Source organism: Camelus dromedarius, chromosome X, assembly GCF_036321535.1.
Source record: "Camelus dromedarius isolate mCamDro1 chromosome X, mCamDro1.pat, whole genome shotgun sequence".
Classification (NCBI taxonomy): domain Eukaryota; kingdom Metazoa; phylum Chordata; class Mammalia; order Artiodactyla; family Camelidae; genus Camelus; species Camelus dromedarius.
This window is the reverse complement of record NC_087472.1, coordinates 59132358-59152321: the sequence shown is the minus strand read 5'-3', so window position 1 is coordinate 59152321 and position 19964 is coordinate 59132358. Positions and strand designations below refer to the sequence as shown.

At 40.1% G+C, this 19964-nt stretch overlaps 1 protein-coding gene across 6 annotated transcripts in view; it reads right to left on the bottom strand.

Annotated features, from left to right (window-relative positions):
* Positions 1-19964, bottom strand: part of HDAC8 (histone deacetylase 8) — a 210164-nt gene that overhangs the window by 66259 nt on the left and 123941 nt on the right. The window contains exon 10 of one of the 6 annotated variants that reach the window (XM_031446392.2): positions 352-2187. The exons of the other annotated variants lie outside the window; for them this stretch is intronic. Coding sequence (XP_031302252.1) covers positions 2137-2187 — 51 coding nt within the window. The 3' untranslated portion in view covers positions 352-2136. Of the gene's footprint in view, positions 1-351; positions 2188-19964 lie in introns of those variants that run through there. 6 annotated transcript variants of the gene reach the window in all.

Sequence of the window (19964 nt, the reverse complement as noted above, 5' to 3'; positions counted from 1 at the left end):
GGCCATTTACAAAATCCCACTATTTTTTTCTCTGGTGTTTGGGGAATAAAGCTCTTTTTCAATTCTGACGAGGCAGGTGTATAAGGAAACTCATTTTATAGTTTGAAAATTCTATTTTCATGGGAAACACACCTATCTTGTAGATTTTCAGTATATAATCACCAACACAGAGACAAAATGGTCAATTACTCGTCTGTTAGCTAGAAACCGGTTAGGCAAACACCAGATTTTCAGAGCATTCTAGTTAAGAATCATTGAGATGACCTTTTCCTAATTTTTGAAAATCAGGATGTTTTGTGACTCATCGATTACTTAGGGAGTTCTTATTCAGTGCTGGCAGTTTAACATATTAGGTGGAAGGCCACGGCTAAAATCTGTTGTATTTGAGTTGCAACAAAGACCAGTCTTGCTTTCAAACCATTGTCAGCATTCTCTGAACAGTGAAAGAATCGAGAGCCCAGAGATAAGCCAAGTTTCGCAGCACAATCCTCACCCACCTCTGTTAGCTTGGGAAGGGATGGGCGAAAGACGGAGGAGGCCAACACAAATGGAAGTCAATGGTGAAGAAGGAAAGGGAGGGCCAGAACAGTGGGTGAAAAGTTAACTGACTTCACTTAGACCACCATATTAAAACCAGATGTGTCGAACACGTTGGATGAGAAAAACTGGCGTGACTGATAGCGTGAACAAACCCTTTGTGCCTGCCTCCCTCCCAACACAGGATCATTACAGGGTGCCAGAGGTGTCATTTGATTTCATTTCACATGTAGCACATTCTCAACAAGTTAAACCGTTTCTAATCTTGTGTAATTAGATAGGTCTCGCTACATCCCTCAGCTGAAGGATTTTATGAGCTGCCTTGTTCTGTCTCCCTTTTGTGACAGCTTCTTTGGGGCTGGAAACTAACATTTGTGAACATTTCTTCCCTTCTGGCACCTGTCAGCTGGATGGGCTCTGGGAAAAGGAGGATGGGGAGGGAAGGAATGCAACGTTCCTCCCCCCCCACACCCCCATGCCCTGGTCTTTGAGCCATCTTTGTCTCTACATAGGGATTACTCTGTTCTGGAAAGTGCTGTTAAGTACACACTCCAAATAAACAATGGGCAGATGGGTGAATGGAATCATGAAGCTCTTGTTTTTTTTCAACTTAATTTTATTACAGATTTCAAGTTCCTTTGTTTACTAAATGGAGAGCCTGGGTGAGGTGCTAGCCAGAGACAGAAGTCCTTTAATATAGGCCAAGGAGGCCCCAGCCGGTAACGTGGATGGACCTTTGGCTCTTCGATCTTACCGTCCAGTCACTGAAGGCAGAGCCTCCGACTGGAGTCGGCGACGCTGGCATGACTGCCTTCTCCCCACTTCAGAACAAAGCTGTGAGGAGTCATCCGATATTTGACATTGGAATCAAAGGCTATATAAACACCAGGGCTTTTACTTCAGGGCAGAAGTAATAACGGCATGTTGAAATTGAGAGTTTTTCCTTCAAAAAGCTTTAAAGCCCTCCGCCCACCCAAAACTTTCTGAGGGTCATTTCTTGACCAGTCTCTGACGTCTTTGTGAGGTGGCTGACTGGCAAATGCTCTCCATGTGTAGACTGGGAAATCCCGAATTAAGGCTGATTTCTGCTTCTAGGCCCTGGGCCTTGTGCATGATTGATTATAGGCAGGGCCTGACCTCTCACCACAACACTCTGTGGTTTTTGTCCAATAATGAAAAAAGACAACTGAAGGAGTGCAGTCTACAACCAAAACGGGTGAGTGACAGGGCCACCTGACGTCCCCTGGTACTTTACAGTTTATAAATCGCTTTCAGAGTGGTCCTTTCAGGGATAGGCAGTGTTCACTCCAATTTCACCAAAGCAACTGGACCGCCGAAATAAGAGCCAGGCTGCTGGCATGGTCCTGGAGGCCCGGGATTTCTCACGCTGGGGGTGGGGCAGCGTGTGGGTAAGCACCTCGCCTTCCAGGAATAGTACCGCTCTGAACCTCCTCTGTAGACTGACTGGAACGGAGATTAAGCCCAGGGTTCTCTTTGCATTCCATTTAGCAGTTTGCTCATGCTTTCACTACAGATCAGGCTCAAGAATTCTTCTGCCAGCTGAGAATCTGAATGTTGCCTTGGCTGTAAAACAGTATCTTATTTATTCACATAAATCTCCTCCCTCTCTTGTCCGTGATTATTTTCACCCTAAAATGGAAAGAGGGGGGAGGCAAACTATGTAAGCATTTGGGTACTGGACAGCAGCCACCCTTGGCAATCTTTGTTAATCTTGGAGATTCTCACCCGCATTGACTGAAGAACAGTGACTCACCCAGAGTAACACATAGCCTCTCTTTCCTTTACTAAAGCTGTTCCTCAAAAGTGCTGCTGAGAAAAACCAGACCAAACCAAACAAAAACCTACAGTTCAAGGGCAAAAGGAAAAGCGCTAAGAGCAAAAAGATGGCTTTAAAAATAAGCCTAGAAGATTTTGAAGAAGGAGAGGGCGATTATCTCCAAGGGATTAAAAAGTGGCTTGTACATTTTAGATTTCCTTTCCACTTCCATATGTGAGACTGAAACATCTCTGGTCCAGGGGAAGTTATGACTTAGCTTCCAGCTCGCTACTTGAAACTTCCCAGGAGCTCAGGGAGGCTGGCAGCTCAGCACCCCTGGCCAGAGGGGTGGAACGGAGACAGCAAGAAGGAAGAAAAGGAAGAAGCAGCTGGCACAAATGCTGCTGAGCCGTCCTCTCATTCTAGCCAGTTGTATAGACAGCTGTCTCTTTAATTTAACCCTTAGTCCAGCCCCCAAATGACAAAGCTCACTTTCAGACAAGTCTCTTCTAGGAGAGACAGTGGCTGCTATAAAGAGGAGGAGCAATCTAGAGGTAACAGAGGTTATATGGGGAAAACCTGACACAGACAGGATTTCTTCCCTTCTTTTCCCCTTCAAAACGTGCACATGAGGAAGAATGCCAAAGGGAGGCTGCGTGTGAAGAGACACAAACCTGTGTAGTCAAAGGCGGTGTGGAGGAGGGAGAACAGGCTCACACAGGTTTGGGGACCATTTTGCTGCTACTTCTATTTATATTCTCTGGGATAATTGTGTAAAGGGGAGTTTCTGACTCCAGAATGGCCATTTGTAGCTGCACGTGGTTTTGTTTTTCCACGTTCCTGGAGAGCCAACTCAGCAATACTCTCAACAGATCTGGTCAATAGAGAGACGCTTAATTTTTCACCAACCTGGAGGCTAGGAGCATAACTGCACAAACTCTTTCCCCTCAAGTGACCTTAGAGTTGGAATCCTTGGTATTCAGGCTGGAAGCTACTTTGTGAAGTCTGTTCCAGTTAAACCCCAAAGAAGACTAGGGGAGGAATCTGAGCCTGGAGAAGGGAAGTGAACCGCCCAGGGTCACACGAGCTAGTGAAGATGCCAGCAGGTTTCTTTCTCCTGGCTCCCTGTTTCCTGTCTACCCTCCCACCCCCACCTTCAGAGACCCCCAGATGGAGCTGCCGTGGCAAAGTCTGTGCATTTTCCTACTGGATGTTTCAATTGCTATCCCATGACAATGTTGGCAGGCTCAGTGACTGAGCACAGCCTTGATCATGAGAGAGTCAGTGCTTATTCCTGTCCTCCTGACCTAGCTGGGGAAGGGCCATCCTGCCATTTGCAGCCTGACTTTGGCTCTGAGGCCCACAGGATGAGGAGACCAGGGAGCTCTGTGCCTCCAAAGGCAATATTGCAGCTGGGAACAGATGCAGTCACTGAAAAGGAAGTTTTTTTTCTCTTCTGCAGCTCCCGGCCTGAAAGTTTCAGAAGGAGGGGATTCTTCTCCATTCTTCATTTAAAGAAATGATGCAACTGAGAAACATACAAAACGCTTAATATATGTAGATCACATTTACAGATAATTTCTACCTGAAATGTACTTAATAGGTAAGTCACGAAGCATAATAATAGAATCAACACCTGGGAGCCCACCATCTGCCTTAACAGAACATTACCAGCATCACCGCAGCTCCCTACAGGTTCCTTGCCAGCACACCACCCTGCCTTTCTCCCAGAGGTACCTGCGATCATGAACTTAAAAGTCGCTCCCTTGCATTTCTTCATTATCTTCCTACATACATAAGTATCCCTAAACAATATACTCTTTAGTTTTGCTTGCCTTTTTTGGGGCAAGGAAGGTAATTAGGTTTATCTGTTTATTTTTAGAGGAGGTACTGGGGAATGAACCCAGGACCTTGTGCATGTTAAGCATGCACTCTATCACTGACGTATACCCTCCCCTTGAGTTTTGCTTGCTTTTGAACTGTTAAATATTGGTACCATGCTAAATGTTTCTGCATATTATCTTTACTCCAAATTGTGCCATTGTGCCTGAGAATCTGTCACAAAACCTTTCATGAAACCCATCTGCAGCTGGGTTTTTCTTTTTCACTGTTGCCTAGTACTTCACTGCTAAGCCTACCACAGGAGAGACATGCTACTGTTGATGAACATCTGTTGTTTCTAGTTTGTTTGTTTGTTTTTTTGCAATTCTGAACGATGTTGCTATAAACTTTCTTTCCAGTACACTTGCCTAAGTTTCTCTAAGGTCTGTTTCTAGGAGTGGAATCAATGAGTTGTAAAGTATACACATGTTCAAATTTGTTAGATAACATCAAATTGTTTCCCAAATTGGTTGTCCAATACACACACCCACCAGAAGTGTAAGTGTTCCATATCCTCACTAGCATTGTTAAATTTACATTATTAGTAAATTAGTATTGTTTAATTTACATTATTTTTTTTCAATCTGGTGAATTAAAATGGAATTTAGTGGTGGTGGTGTTGTTTGGTCATTCCTTGTGATTTTATTTTGCATCTCCCTGATTCCTAATGAGGTTGAGCATCTTTTCATGTCTCTTGGCATTCAGATTCCTTTTCCATGAAAGGCTTGTTCATATCTTTTGTTCATTTTTCTTCTAGATTTCCTTTTTTATATATTGGTATATGAAATTTATATATTTTAAATACTAATACATTGTCAGTTATATGAGTGCTAAATATGGTCTTCCACTTTGTGGCTTGTCTTTTCACTTTCTGTTGTTTTTTTTTTTCCTAATGAAAAGAGGCACTTCATTTTAATGTCATTGCATTTATTACTCTCTCCCTTTATGGTTGTTTTTTTTTTGTATTTCTTTAAAGAAAATTTCCCCTATCCCAATATCACAGAGAAATTCTCCTAACTTAGTGTTTCTTTGTGAGTGGGGAGGTTACTGGCATTTGGGGCAGGACACTTATCTTTATGTGGGGCTGTCTCTCATGTTGCAGGACACTTAGCATCCCTGGACTCTGGGTACCAAATGCCTTTAGCACTGTTCCTGTCATTATAACGACCCAACACACTCCTATACATTTTCAAATATTCCCTGGGTGGAGGTACTGCTAGTTGAGAACTTCTGAACTCTGATTTTCTTTTAAAAGTTTAAACTATTTAGTATACCCACAATTGATTTTTGTGTTTGATGTGAGATGGGAATCTAATTTTATTATTTAAAAAATCTTTTTTGGGGGGGAGATAATTAGGTATATTTATTTATTTATCTTAATGGAGGTACTGGGGATTGAACCCAGGACCCCGAGCATGCTAAGCACATGCTTTACCACTGAGCTATACAACCTACCCCCAATTTTATTATCACTTTATGGCAAACCAATTTCCTCAACACTAGTTATTATATAATTAATCATTTCCCCTCACTGATCTGCAGTGCTATCTGGCATATATCAAATCTCCAAACAGGTATGTCTATTTCTGAGTTTTTCAGTCTGTTCCATTGGCCTATTTGTCAAACCTCTGTGCCAGTGCTACACTCTCAAGTATAAATAGCTGTATGATAAATCTTAATACCTGACAGAGTAAGTTTTTCTACCTTGTTGCTCTTCAAGAATGCCTTGGATTTTCTTTGCACTCCCATATGAACTGTAGAACCAGCCTGTCAAATTCCATGAAAAACCCTATAGGGATTTTGATTGGAATTACGTTGACTATGATTGATTCAGAAAGAACGGATATCTTTACAATCTTGAGTAGCCCTACCTGAACAGGACATGGCTCTCTGTTTCAATAAAGTTTTATATTTCTTCCATAAAGGATCTCTGGCACATCTTTTCTTAGATTTTCTTCATAGATAATTTATATTTTCATTGCCACAGTAGCTTTTTAAAAATTGCATTTTTGATTCTTATTGCTGGTGTATAGAGACGACTTATCTCCTTATCTTCTCTCTTTAAATGTATTCCAATCAGACTTCCCCACTGAGCTCCATCAAAACTGCTCTTGGCAAGGTCACTCATGACTGCACAGTTACTAAGTACAGTGGTCAAATCTCAGTCCTCACCTCACTTGATTTCTCAGCAGCGTATGATACAGTTGGTTACTCCCTCCTGCTTAAAACACTGCTTCACTTGGCTTCCAGGACAGCACACACTTTTTACTTTCCTCTTCCCTCACTGATTATTCCCTCTCAGTCTTCTTTGCTGGTTCTTCCTCATCTCTCCAACATCTTAATGTTGGACTGTCCCAGGGGCCAGTCCTCAGACCCCTTCTCTTCTGAAGCTCTCCACACTCCCATTCTGGAGTGATTGCATCCATTCTCATGGTTTTAAATTCTATTCATATGCGAACATGTTATTTTGCAATGCTAGTTCAACTCGCTGGAGTTACATTATCATTCAGGTGTGTGCATGTGTGTGTTTCTGTGTGCATGTGTATACACCCACCCGAATGATATATAGATTCCTTCAACCAGCTTGACACCTCCAACTCAACACGTCCAAACCAAACTCTTATTAGCTCACACTGAGTCTCCCACAGTCTTCTCTATCTCAGTGGCTCACTCCAGCATTCCAGTCAGAGCAAAATCTTTGAGTCCTTGCTCTCTCATATCACTCACAATATGTCAAAAAACCCTCCTCACTCTACCTTCAAAATATATACAGATTCATATCACTTTGCACAATCTCCACTGATACCACACTAGTTTGAGCCATCTTAACACTAAAGAACAGCCTCATTGAGATATAGTTTATGTACCATACAATTCATCCATTCATCATATTTAATTCAGTGTCTTTTAGTATATTCATGGGTGGTGTGGCAAATGCTACAATCTAATACTCATTAGCAGTTGTTCTCCACCCTCTCACCTCATGTTGCCCTAGGCAACCGCTAACCTACTTTTTGTCTCTATAGATTTGCCTATTTTGGACAGTTCATATGAATGGAATCATATAATTTGTAGTCTTTACTTCTGGTACTTCATTCCTCTTTATTGCCAAATATATTCTATTGTATGGATATACCATATTTTATTTATATATTGATCAGTTGATGGACATCTGGGTTGTCTCTACTTTTGGGCCAATGTGAATAACACTGTGAACATTTGTGTATAAGTTTTTGTGTGGACATATGTTTTCATTGGGTATACAGGAGTGGAATTGCTGAGTCATAAACTAACTCTATATTTAAGCTTTTGAAGAACTACCTGCCTGTTTTCCAAAGCAGCTGTACCATTTTACATTCCCACTGGTAGGTAGTGTGTGAGGGTTCCATTTCTCCACATCTTTGTCTCCACTTGTTATTATCTGTCATTTTGACTGTAGCCATCCTAGTTAGTGTGAAGTGGTATCTCACTGTGGTTTTGATTTGCATTTCATGAGGGCTAATATTGTTGGACATCTTTTCATTTTCTTGTTGATTATTTGTTTATCTTCTTTGGGGAAATGTTTATTCAGATCCTTCGCCTATTTTTAAATTGAGTTATTGGTCTTTTATTATTGAGTTGTAAGAGTTCTTTATATATTATAGATACAAGTCCCATATCAGATATATGATAAAACAAAGGCCATAAAGAAAGATAAAGAAGGACATTTTTATAATGATTAAAGGAGTGATACAAGATGAGGATATTATACTCGTTAATATATATGCACCCAATATAGGAGCACCAAAGTACATAGAACAATTACTAACAGAGATAAAGGGGGATATTGATGGGAATACAATCATAGTTGGAGATTTTAACGCCACATTAACATCACTAGACAGATCTTCCAGACAGAAAATAAATAAGGCAACAGAGAAATTAAATGATACAATAGAAAAATTAGATTTGGTGGATATTTTCAGAGCATTACACCCCCCCAAAATAGGATATACATTCTTTTCAAGGGCACATGGAACATTTTCCAGGATTGATCATGTACTTGGGCACAAATGAAACCTCAACAATGTTAAGAAGATAGAAATTATCTCAAGCATCTTTACTGACCACAAAGCCATGAAATTAGAAATCAACAACAGAGAAACAAAGGAGAAAAAAAGGAAAGCATGGAGATTAAACAATATGTTATTAAAAAAAATGGGTCAATGAGGAAATCAAAGCTGAAATTAAAATATACCTTGAGACAAATGACAATGAAAGCAAAACCACTCAAAATCTATGGGACACAGCAAAGGCAGTGCTAAGAGGGAAGTTTATAGTGATACAGGCCTTCCTCAAAAAGAACCTATCCAGGAATGTCTTTATTTCACCTTCATTTTTGCTAGATATATGATTCTTGTGCTTTAAAAAATAACTTTCAGTAGTTTGACTATATCATCCTACTGTCTTCTTGACTCCATTGTTTCTGATGGGACGTCAACTGTTAATCTTATAGGGGTTCCCTTGTATGTAATGAGTCTTTTTTTTCTATTGCTGCTTTCAAGATTTTCTCTTTGTCTTTCAGCGTTTTACTATGATGGCCCTGGGTATGATCTTTGAGTTTACTTTACTTAGAATGAATTGTGTTTCTTGGGTGTGTAGATTAATGTTTTTCATCAAATTTGAGAGGTTTTCAGCAATTATCTTTTTGAATATTTTTCATGCTCTTCTCTCTAGTACTCCAATTATGCATATGTTGATATGTTGATGCACTTATTTATATCCCACATTTCTCTGAGGCTCTATTCATCTTCATTTTTTCTTGCTGTTCTTCAGATTGCATAATATCTACTGGTATATCTTCAAGTTGATGGATTCTTTCTTCTGCCAACTCAAATCTACTGTAGAGCCCCCCTCTAGTAAATGTTTCATTTGTTATTATGCTTTTCAATTCCAGATTATCCATTTTATTCTTTTTTTATAATTTCCATTTCTTTATTGTTAATCTTTATTTATTGAGACATTGCCATCACACCTTCCTTTTCTTCTTTAAGCATGCTTAGTTTTAGTTCTTTGAGCATACTTATAACAACTGTTTTGAAATCTCTGTCTGCTAAGTCCTCCATCTGAGCCTCTTCAAAGAGAGTTTTTTAAAAATTGCTTTTCTTTTTTCTCTATATGGGTCACATTTTCCTATTTTTTCCCCAGGAAAAATGTTACTTTTTTCATAATTTTTTGTTGTAACCTGGCAGTTTAGATAATATATGGTAGGAACTATGGGATACTGATTCCCCACCCCACCCCAGGGGTGGTGGTTTTTAATTGCTTGGTTATTTGTTTAACTACTTGAATGATCTTTGTGAAGTTTATCCTCCCTGCAGTCTGATGTCCCTGCTCTGACTTTCCCCCTCATTTTTATCTTTTACTTTGACTACCTAGGGATTACCCCTGGGTTGGCACAAACCACTTATTGTCAAGGTTGTGCTTAAGCCTCCCAAACCAGTTAGATTTTTACTTTTAACCATTGTCATTGGATATGTTTGTGATTTGGAGGCTACTAACACAGTTCAGTGGTTATATTTTTTGTCCCCTGTTCAACCAAGGACTAGCAGTTAGGAAGTTTCCCCTCTGATGGCTCCTGAGAGGTCACAGCTTTGGCGATGAACACAGTCTTCCAGATGACCAGGGATGAGTGTGATGTTACTTTTAAGCCTGGCTTCCTAGGAGTCACCCACTGGGTCAGAGTAGCTTACTGTGCAGACAGTGTCTAGTTAGAAGTTGTATTTTTTAAAAATCACTTGTGCCAGTGAAGTTTCTGCCCTGTGTTGATGAGTCTGTATGCAGCTCAGGGAATGCTTTAAAGTTTGCCCCATGACCTGCTCTGATTGTTCCTGAGTGGGAACATCCTAGTACTTGTGCACAACTTCTCAACTTTCAGAGTTGACAGTGATACCAGGAGGTCTCTTTTTTCCTTTCTCCTGGTTCTATTTAAACTGGCTGCTCTGCTCTGTTACTTGTATCATGGAGATAACAGTCTCCTCTTTATTGCTCTCCACCCAAATTTCCATGTTTTTGGCTTTTTTTTTTTTCCTTTACAGTGCCTTTAGGCATGGAATTATCCACTCTCTGTTCCATACATATAAAGTCATCCCCTTTAGGTAGAGCTGGGTATTCTTCATCTTTATGGCTGACCTTTCTCCCCTGGTATGAACCCCCATGTCACTACTCTGGAGCTGGGGACAACAACTTTCCATGAATGATAGCCTGCCTCAATGAGCACTGGAGGGTGGTGGCAGCCCCTGGTTTTCTCAGATTGCTTTTCTTGGTGTGCCTTATGAGCGAGCTGGTTTGAGGGTGATCAGGGTCTCAGTACTCTCAGCCTGCTCTGCCTAGGGTAGAGTGGGAGCTGAATCGGGGAAAAGAGACCTGGTCTTCTTGGCCATTCCTGCTTGGAATTGAGTTTTGGCAACATGCAGATGGGAGAGATGAGAAATTCCAGCAGCCTGTCCCTCCTTGGGTGAAATCATAACCCCAGAACTGCAGGGAGAAGGAACCTCCATCCTCTTCACTGCATTTGCCCAGAGTAGTGAGTTTGGGGTAGAGATTCTGCAAAGCAGAGTTGGGGGAGGGGAGTTTATTTTGTCTTATTTTGTGGTGCAATTTCCATTTTTGCTCTTTCCCCCCCTTTTTAATCAACCGAGGTTTATTTTTCCTCATTCCATTTTCCCACTTCTATTACTTTAGAAGATATTTATGTTTTTTCTACTCTTTTAGTGGCTACCCTTGAAATTCTAACATGCTTACTTAATTCAGTAAAACCCAGAGTTAACTAATCTATGTACCCTCTTCTCAAAGGGACTCTTAGAACACTCTGACTCTAATCCTCAACAGCATGAGGTGCTTTTAAATTCTGTTTTTTGTTTGTTTTCTTTTAATCCCACAAATCATAAATTACTGATATTATCCACCTGTTTAACCTTTTTTTCTACTTAAAGTTCTTTCCTATATCTCAGAACTTTTTTGCATAATCTTCCTTATTTAGTGACAAATGTTGGTGGTAAATTCTTTCAAAAATTTTTTATTATTAAAATGTTTTAATGTTGCCTTTTTTTCTCCAGAGACAGTTTCACAGAATATATAATCCTAAAGTGAAAATTATTTTCTCTAAGAACTTTCAACATTATTTCTTATCTGGCCTCCAATGTTGCTGTTGAGAAGTCAGCTATTGGTCTAATTGTTGTTCTTTTGTATGTGATCAGCCTTTTCCTTCTAGCTTGTTTTAAGATCTTATCTTTGTCTCTGGTGTTCTGCAGTTCAACTATGATGCATGTAGATGTTCATTTCTTTCCATTTATCTGGTCTAGAATTTCTTAGGCTTCCTGAACCTGCAGATTGTTGGGTATATTTTTAATTCTGGAAAATTTCCAGCTATGATTTATCTGAATGGTTTTCTCCCTTTCCTATTATTTCTTTCTAGAATTCTAAAGAGATTAATATCGGACCTTTTTTGCTTTATCCTCCATATCTCTTAACCACTCATATTTTCCATCTCTTTGTACCTCTATGCTGTATTCTGTGTAATTTTTTTTCAGGTCTTATTTTCTGGTTTCCTAATTTCCCTTCAACAGATGCATAAACCATCACTGAGGTTTTTAATAACAACTGTATTTTTCATTTTTAGGTATTCTATTTAGTTCTTTTTCAAACCCAGTAAGTCATTTTCAATAGTCTCTTGCTCCTTGCTCTGTACTTTTTTATTTCTTTAAATGTATTTAACATATCTATTTTATATTCTGTATATGATAATTTAAATACCTAAAATCTTTCATCTTTTTTTTCCCTATTGACTTCTCCCTCCTGGCAGTTAGTTTTCTCGTGTAAATTGTGACTTTCAATTGTGAAGGAATGTTTGTCAAAACTCTTTGTGGGATTTCCATGTGGCCTGGGAGTAAGAGTGCATTCTCCCATGAAGGATTTCCATTTGACTTTCCCTGGTGCTTGAGGTATCACAAACTTAGGTCCACTTTAAATGGAAAATCATGGCTTGTGGCTTTTTGGACCATTCATATAATATATATTCAATCTCCAAACCTAGGTGCCACAAAATTTCAGGGAGGTATTTTTGTTGTTGCTGTTTTTAATTCTACCGAAAGCTAAGACTAAGACAAAAAATTTTCTTTACTGTCTGTCCCTTCCCCTCAGCTGTAGGCCTCTGCTACAGCATAACCACTAGCCACATATAGCTATTAAATTTAAATTTAAATTAGTTAAAATGAAATGAAAAATTCAGTTCCTCAGTTTCACTAGCCACATTTCAAGTGCTCAGTAACCACATGTGGCTAGTGGGTACCATATTGGTCGGTGCAGGTATAGAACATTTCCATCATCATGAAAGTTTTATTGGATGGTGCTGCTCTAGGTTATCTGAATGTACACATGCCCTCAGAGTGTGTGGTGGCTTCAGAACTAGGTTACACCTTTGAACAAACCCTTGTCAATCTGTGTCTTAGTCTGTATGCTCCCTGAAGATGTCCAAGTCCTAACGCCCAGAACCTGTGTATATGCTACCTTACATGGCACAAGGGACTTCATAGTCTTTGTTAAGGATCTTGAGATGGGGAGATTATTCTGGATTATATGGAGGGGCTCAATGTAATCACAAGGGTCCTTATAAGAGAAATAGGAAAGTAGAAAAAATACACAGTCCGAGAGGTGGGGTGGTGACAGAAACATAGGTTGGAGTGATATATTTTGAAGATGGAGAAAGGAGCCACTAGCCAAGGAATTCAGGAGGCCTCTAGAAGCTGGAAAAGGCAAGGAAACAGATGCTTCTCTAGAACCTCCAGAAAGAATATAGTCCCGAGACCCATTTTAGACTTCTGACCTCCAGAACTGTAAAAGAGGAAAGTTGTGCTGCTTTAAGCCACCAAGTTCATGGTAATTTGTTACAGTAGCCATAAGTAAGCAATACAAACTATAAAAAGGGCCAGTTAAGAAAGGCTTTCTTTTAAATCACTTTTTTTTTTAATTTGGGGGGAGGTAATTAGGTTTGTTTGTTTGTTTGTTAGTTTATTTATTTATATTGGAGGCACTGGGGATTGAACCCAGGACCTCATGCATGCTAAGCATGAGCTCTACCACTGAGCTCTACCCTCCTACCCCCGGCCAAAAGGCTTTGTTTTAATATACCAGAAATATGGGGCTGCCCATTGGCATTACGTTATCATTCTTGTATCCCTTCCTTTCCCCTTTCTATATTTTTATTTGGCTCTGAGGGTACAAAGCCCATGGTAAACAGAAATTTTAGAAGGGAGAATTATTCAGGAACCTATATTCTCATTCCTTTATTCAACAAATATAAATACATACTGAGTGTTTATCACACTCCAAGCACAGCACTGTTTTAAGTGTTTCACATATATTAGTGAATAAAAGAAAAATCCCCAGCCTCAAGAAGCTTCCATTTTAGAGGAGGGACAGAGTTGATAAACAATAAACACAATAAATAAGTAAATCACACAGTATGTTAGCAGATGATTAGTGCTCTGGGTGAAAAAACAAATTGAAAAAGTGTGAGTGGCAGTTGTAGTATTAAATATGGTGGTCAGGAAAAGTCTCATTGAAAAAGTGGCAATTGAGCAAAGACTTGAAGGAGGCGAGGGAGTTAATCATGTGACTATTCAGGGGAAAGCGTTCTAAGCAAAGGAAATATCCAGTGCAAATTATTAAAGTGGGAATGTGCCTGGTACCTTCCAAGAACAGCAAGTAGGCCAGTGTTGTGGAGGACAGAGTAGTAGGAAATGGTGTCAGAGAGCTAATAGAGGCCAGATCATGTAGGGCCTTGGAGGCTACTGCAAGGATGTAAACTTGATATTGAAGAGGACCCTTGATTTTTAGGGTAGATAGGTATACAATTAGCATAACACTCAGAACACACAGGAAGTGATATAGCTCTTAGAGAATGGACAAGTTTCTAGATGCTGTGGGGGATGAGCTGACTTTCTTTGGAGCATCACACTTTTACATCCGTTTGCTTCCTGGACTTTTCTACTTGTACAACGGTGACTCAAACCCAAATTGCTCTAAATAAACTCATGATCTGTCCTAAATCCTTTCCTTCTTTTCTGTTGTCTATCCCACTTAATGGTATCCTGTTGGAAATCTTGGAGTTCTCGCATGATTCCACTTTCTCCCACTCTACCAGACTCCCAACCCTGTTGGTCTTACATTAGATAATGTGTCTTCTTCTCTGTTCCCTCTACCTTCACCTTGGGTGAAGACTTCACCTCTCACAGGACCTCTGCAGTCACCTCCATGGTTCTGTAACCTGTCTACCAATTTCACTGCAGCTGCCACAGTGCCAAAACTGATCATGTCACTCCCTCTTTTAAAGATCTCTATGGCTCCCACCGCTTGTAGAATCTCGTCCGAATCTCTCCTTCTAGCCTCATTTTTCCAATATACTTTTCTACACATTCCATACTCCAGCCATACTGAACCTCTCATTGTAATCCCAGCATATTCTGCCCTATCACAAGTGCACGAATATCTGAAAAGTCAGTACCTGCTAGTGATTATCATCATAACAACAGATTCCTTCTTCCAGGAATGCCCTTACTTCCTGTCTTCAACTGGAAAAATACTTATATATCCTTCTAGTCAATTCGAATGCCACTTCCTCTGTGAAGCTTTTCTTGTTTCCCTCCCTCAGTAGGGTTTGTTGCTACTCCTTGTGTGTACCTCTGGCATTCTGTATCTATAGCTCCTGTACCACTTAATACAATGCATTCTGACTATTTGATTATAGATCTATCTCTCCCTACAGACTGAAAGCTCCTGGAGGGCAGAGACCATCTCTACTGATTTTTTCATCCCCAGTAGTCAGTAGTGTCTAGCCCAAAGGAGGTACTCAATTATTATTTGGTGAAATAAAGAATGAATGACAGAAATGATTCAGGAAAAAAATGTCTGACTTGTTAGGCAAGAATAAAGAACCAAAGAAGGATAGAATTTCATCTACAAAGAAGCTGGTCTAAAAGCTCAGCGGTGGGAGGCGTAGCACAAAAAGGCTATGATGGAAGATGTGGGCTGGGTTATAGTGGGAGACAAGAGCAAACAGGAGGGGTTGGGTGGACCTAGCTGGGGAAATGCGGTGAAGCCACTGCCCAAAGTCTGGATTTTCATTTGAATGAGTTGGGAGTTGCTGGAGAGTTATTAGAGACACAGTTGAAGCAAAGCCATAAAAAATGACCTGCCCTGCAAGGCTGGAAAGATGCAGCGAGGCCAGCCAGAAAGCAGTCACAATAACCTAGAGCAGAATGGGCAAGTGTAGGCAGGAGATTTCAGGAGGTGCAGAAAAGAAGGAAGCTGGATGTGGTGAACGATTCCACTTGGGAGAAGACACAAAGTAGTGAGAACCACTGGAGATTATGAAAAGCAGAGTAGTGCAGAGAAAGAACATGAGACCAGCAGTTAGGAAATCCAAGTTCAGTTACACTCATCAGCTTGAACTTTCTGTGCCTTACCATCAACAGTAAAACAAAGAGATTCCACATTCAAGTGATCAGAGGATCCAGAATGTTTCAATTCTACCTCAAAAATCTCTCTTGACCTGCTCCATCTCCACTGCCACCACCCTAGCCCAGGCCCCAGCAGTTCTCAGCTGGACTATGGTATGAGCCTCGACCATGCTCTCTGCACCCTCTCTTATCCCCACGTTTCTTGGTCTCCATACAGAAGTCAGCATCATCATTTAAAAATGTCAATTCGCTCCTGTTACTCCTCTACTTAAAAACTTCGACTTGCACTGCCATTAGACCACACTCCTTACCCTGACTTACAAGGCTCCCACAGAGTGTGGCTCTTTCCTGCCTCTCTGACCTCATCCCACTGCACTGTACCCTCACTCAATACACCCCAGTCACACGACCTTTTTGCTTTTCCTTGTGCAATCCAGCTCTTTCCTACCTTTTCACATGCTGTTCCCTAGAATGAAGCTCTTTGTCTGGCTGGGTTCTTCATGTCTTTGGGACTTCAGACCTAGATTTGATCTCCCCAGAGAGTTTGGTCCTAATCTCAGTATCATCTCTTAATTTTCTTAGCATTTATCACAATCTGTAATTATTTTATTATTTGTTTACTGCTGATCTCCCAGGAGATTACAAGCTTTAAAAGGTAGGGCCCCTCTGTCTACTTCACTGTTGTATCTCCCATGTTCAGCACATGGTCAGAGGTCAATGAACATTCGTGAGTGAGTGGATGAATGAATGAATGAATAAATGATTAAAAGGGATGATGGAGGCAGAGTTCACCAAAAATGGTGTCATGAAGAAAAATGGAAGAGATTTTGAAAGGAGTTCCACTGAATCTTGAGAATAGCATATTCAATTTTACCCAGCTTGTAGTATAAACTATTAAAAGGAATTAGAGACAGGAGACAGGCTCAGGCACCAAATCATGGAGAATTACAGAAGCTGGAGCCAATGGAACTCAGTTCAATTGTACCAGAAATTTGTTGAGCACTTACTACGTGCCAGGCTGTATGCTGGGCCCACACTGTAAGGGGTATTAAGATGAGTAAGGGTACACTTCAAGAGTTTATATTCAAGGATGGGGGTATAGCTCAGTGGTAGAGCATGTGCTTAGCATGCATGAGGTCCTAGATTCAATCCCCAGTACCTCCACTAACCAAAAGAAAAAAAAAAAAGAGAAAGAAAAAGAAAAATAATAAAACAATAAGGTCTTACTGTATAGCACAGGGAACTATATTCAGTATCTTGTAATGGCCTAAAATGAAAAGGAATATATATATATATATATATATATATATATATATATATATATATATATATATATATGAATATATATGAATCACTATGCTGTATACCAGAAATTAACACAACATTGTAAATTGATGATACTTCAATTAAAAAAGGAGTTTACATTCAAGAAGCCACAAATAGGAGAGAAGGAAGTGCAAATGATGATAAAGGGCAGAATTTAATCAAAGGGCACTGGGGCTCAGAAGAAATGGGGCTCAGGGAAGCCTTCGAGGAAAGTTACTCTGACACTGAAGCCACCAACTTTCAGTCTACAATGAAGTATGAACAGGCCCTCCCCTCTACTCTTCCCCACTAAATATTTCTTAAAAGTAGGCTGGCAAGCAACATATTTTTAAAGAAGACTTTTGAGGCACTGTTAGAGGAGAAACAGCGAAGTGCGGGAGTTCTGGCTCTGCCACTCACTTTTGGGGAGACCTTGGACAATCTGCTCGTTTCTTTTTACTATTATTGAGGACCTACTATGTGTCAGGCCCTGTGCTTGGCACTTTCATATATATGATTTTATTGCATCATTTACCTTTTCAAAGCTTCCATTTTCTCACCTCCCTTTGAACTTTAGCAGACTAGACTCTTGGTTCCCAAACGATTGGTGTGGGCTACAGACCTGCAGGTATTTCTTTCTGCCTTCAGGTAGCACCCACATTTTTGCACTAAAACAACAGACCGGCGTTTGGTAATAGCCTAAATGCACTACAGTGCACTTTGGCTATTTGAGAGATGGGGAAAAGGATGAAAACATTTGAAGAAATGGAGCATCAGTTTCGCTGCACTGTTGGGCAAGCACATTTTGAAGTGGTGAATGATGGGGCCTGCCTGCCATGGTAACCTGCTGTATATTAGGAAATGGAGATATGAAGGTATCAAGAAATGACCACCTAGGAGAGGGTATAGCTAGCTCAGTGGTAGAGCGTGTGCTTAGCATGCACAAGGTTCTGGGTTCAATCCTCAGTACCTCCATTAAATAAATAGGTAAATAAATAAACCTAATTACCTACCTTCTTCCCAAAGTAAAAAGAATAAAGAAAAAAAAATGACCACCCTAAAATGTTACTATATGAAGATAAACTCTAATGTGAGAAGCTGTAACATGACTGGCTTGAGGTAAGGCTGTAAAGACAGGTGCTTTAGATGACTAGCAAAGTGAGATGGGTGAATGAGAAAATCTGTCAGTACATCTTCAGGAATGACCACAGGGAGGGTGGCCTATTTTCAGATGATGGCTTCTTTACTTCTGTAGACAGAACTATTCCTAGTATCGAGAAGGGCAATTTCTCAGGTACCTAGGTTTGATTAAAAGCAGCAACAACAATGTAACTCTGTAGACTATCCAATTCCTTTTGTTCTAATTATATGTTCACCAAACAGCTTTCTAGTCTATAACTGGTCTCTTGACTAAGACGACCTCCTAGCCAGGAGGGCCTTTATACAGATGATGAAAGTCTTGTCTTGCCTAATATATTGCTTATTGTAAATGACCACCTTGAGGTCTGCTTTATAAATCAGTCTCTGTGGCTTTGGCAACATGATTCACTCCCCAGAGACTCATCATCCTGTGGTAGAACTGAAAATGGGAGAGACGTGTGAAGTGGTGACACTACAGAGCAGACCGGCTGGAGTGTCTTCAAGTGCTGCTCTCCTCTGAGGTCTGGTCCGCAGCAGCCACCAGCTTTCCCTATTAAATTACAGCAATAATAATCTCTTACATTTGTTCAGTGCTTTCAACGTTCAAAGTACTTTAATATACATTATCTAATTTTATCATTTTATCTATTATACCTTCTTTGGCTCATAGTGCTTGTAAAAATACCTTTGTAGGGCAGTGACAAAGACCTCAAATGAAGCAGTAACACTGTCAATACCTTGAAAAAAAGAAACTGTCTATGATGAGACCTTGGCAAAATAAATCAAACTAAAGAAGTAAATGTAGACATAGTCTAGGCTGCAGTAAGGTGACCCGGGGATTTGAAGAAAGGCTCAGAATGACTCTGAGAGTGGAATAACACAATGACATGGTTGTAGATGTGTTGCTGATGGAGACTTGGGAAGTCTCCAAGTATAATCAAGGTGATCAGGGCATATCTGCAGGACTGGAATGTACTTGAAGAAAGCTGCAATCCAATCAGCTTTACTGTAAACTGAAGAAACATGTCATGGAAAGGTGGTGTATGAGTTATTTGAAAAAGAGGCATTAGATAGTAAAGATGTGTTACTGTTTTGTTTGTTCAGTACCCCCAACTCACTCTGCAGAGGGGCAGTAAAGAATGGGGAAGGGAAATGAGTATATTGTACAGCGGCTGGACAGCAGAGGAAGCCGGGTAGACCACGATGACAGACACTCACACAGCAGTCCCTAAGGATGTAGACTCAGTTATGAAAGAGTCTGCTTCCTTCACTCCGACTCCATGCTCATCAAATAACCTTCTGACTTACGAGTTCAGTTTCCTAGGTCTCTTGATCCTGGGAAAGAAATGCCCTTGAGGTAGAAAAGACTATTGTGGTTAAGTGACATGTATATCTTCCATTGTAAATTAATGGGACTGCAATTTCTTTTATATGTCTCTGCCCCATTTTTTTTATTTTGAAAAATTTCCAATCTACAGAAGAGCTGCAAAAACAGTAAAATAAATTTCTACTTCCTCATAAATGAAATTTACCAATTTGTGGGTGGATGTCCACCTGCTCCAGCACTATTTATTGAAAAGGCTGTCTTTCCTCCATTGAATTGTTTCTGGACCTTAGTCAAAAATCAGTTGGCTGTATTTGTGTGGGTCTGTTTCTGGGATCTTTATTTTGTTTTGTTGATGTGCCTATTCCTTTGCCAATACCACACAGTCTTATGGTAGCTATATATTGTCTTAAAATTGGTAAAGTGATTCCTCCCACTTCATTGTTCCTTTATAAAATTGTTTAAGCTATTCTAGTTCCTTTATTATTCCCACATAAATTTT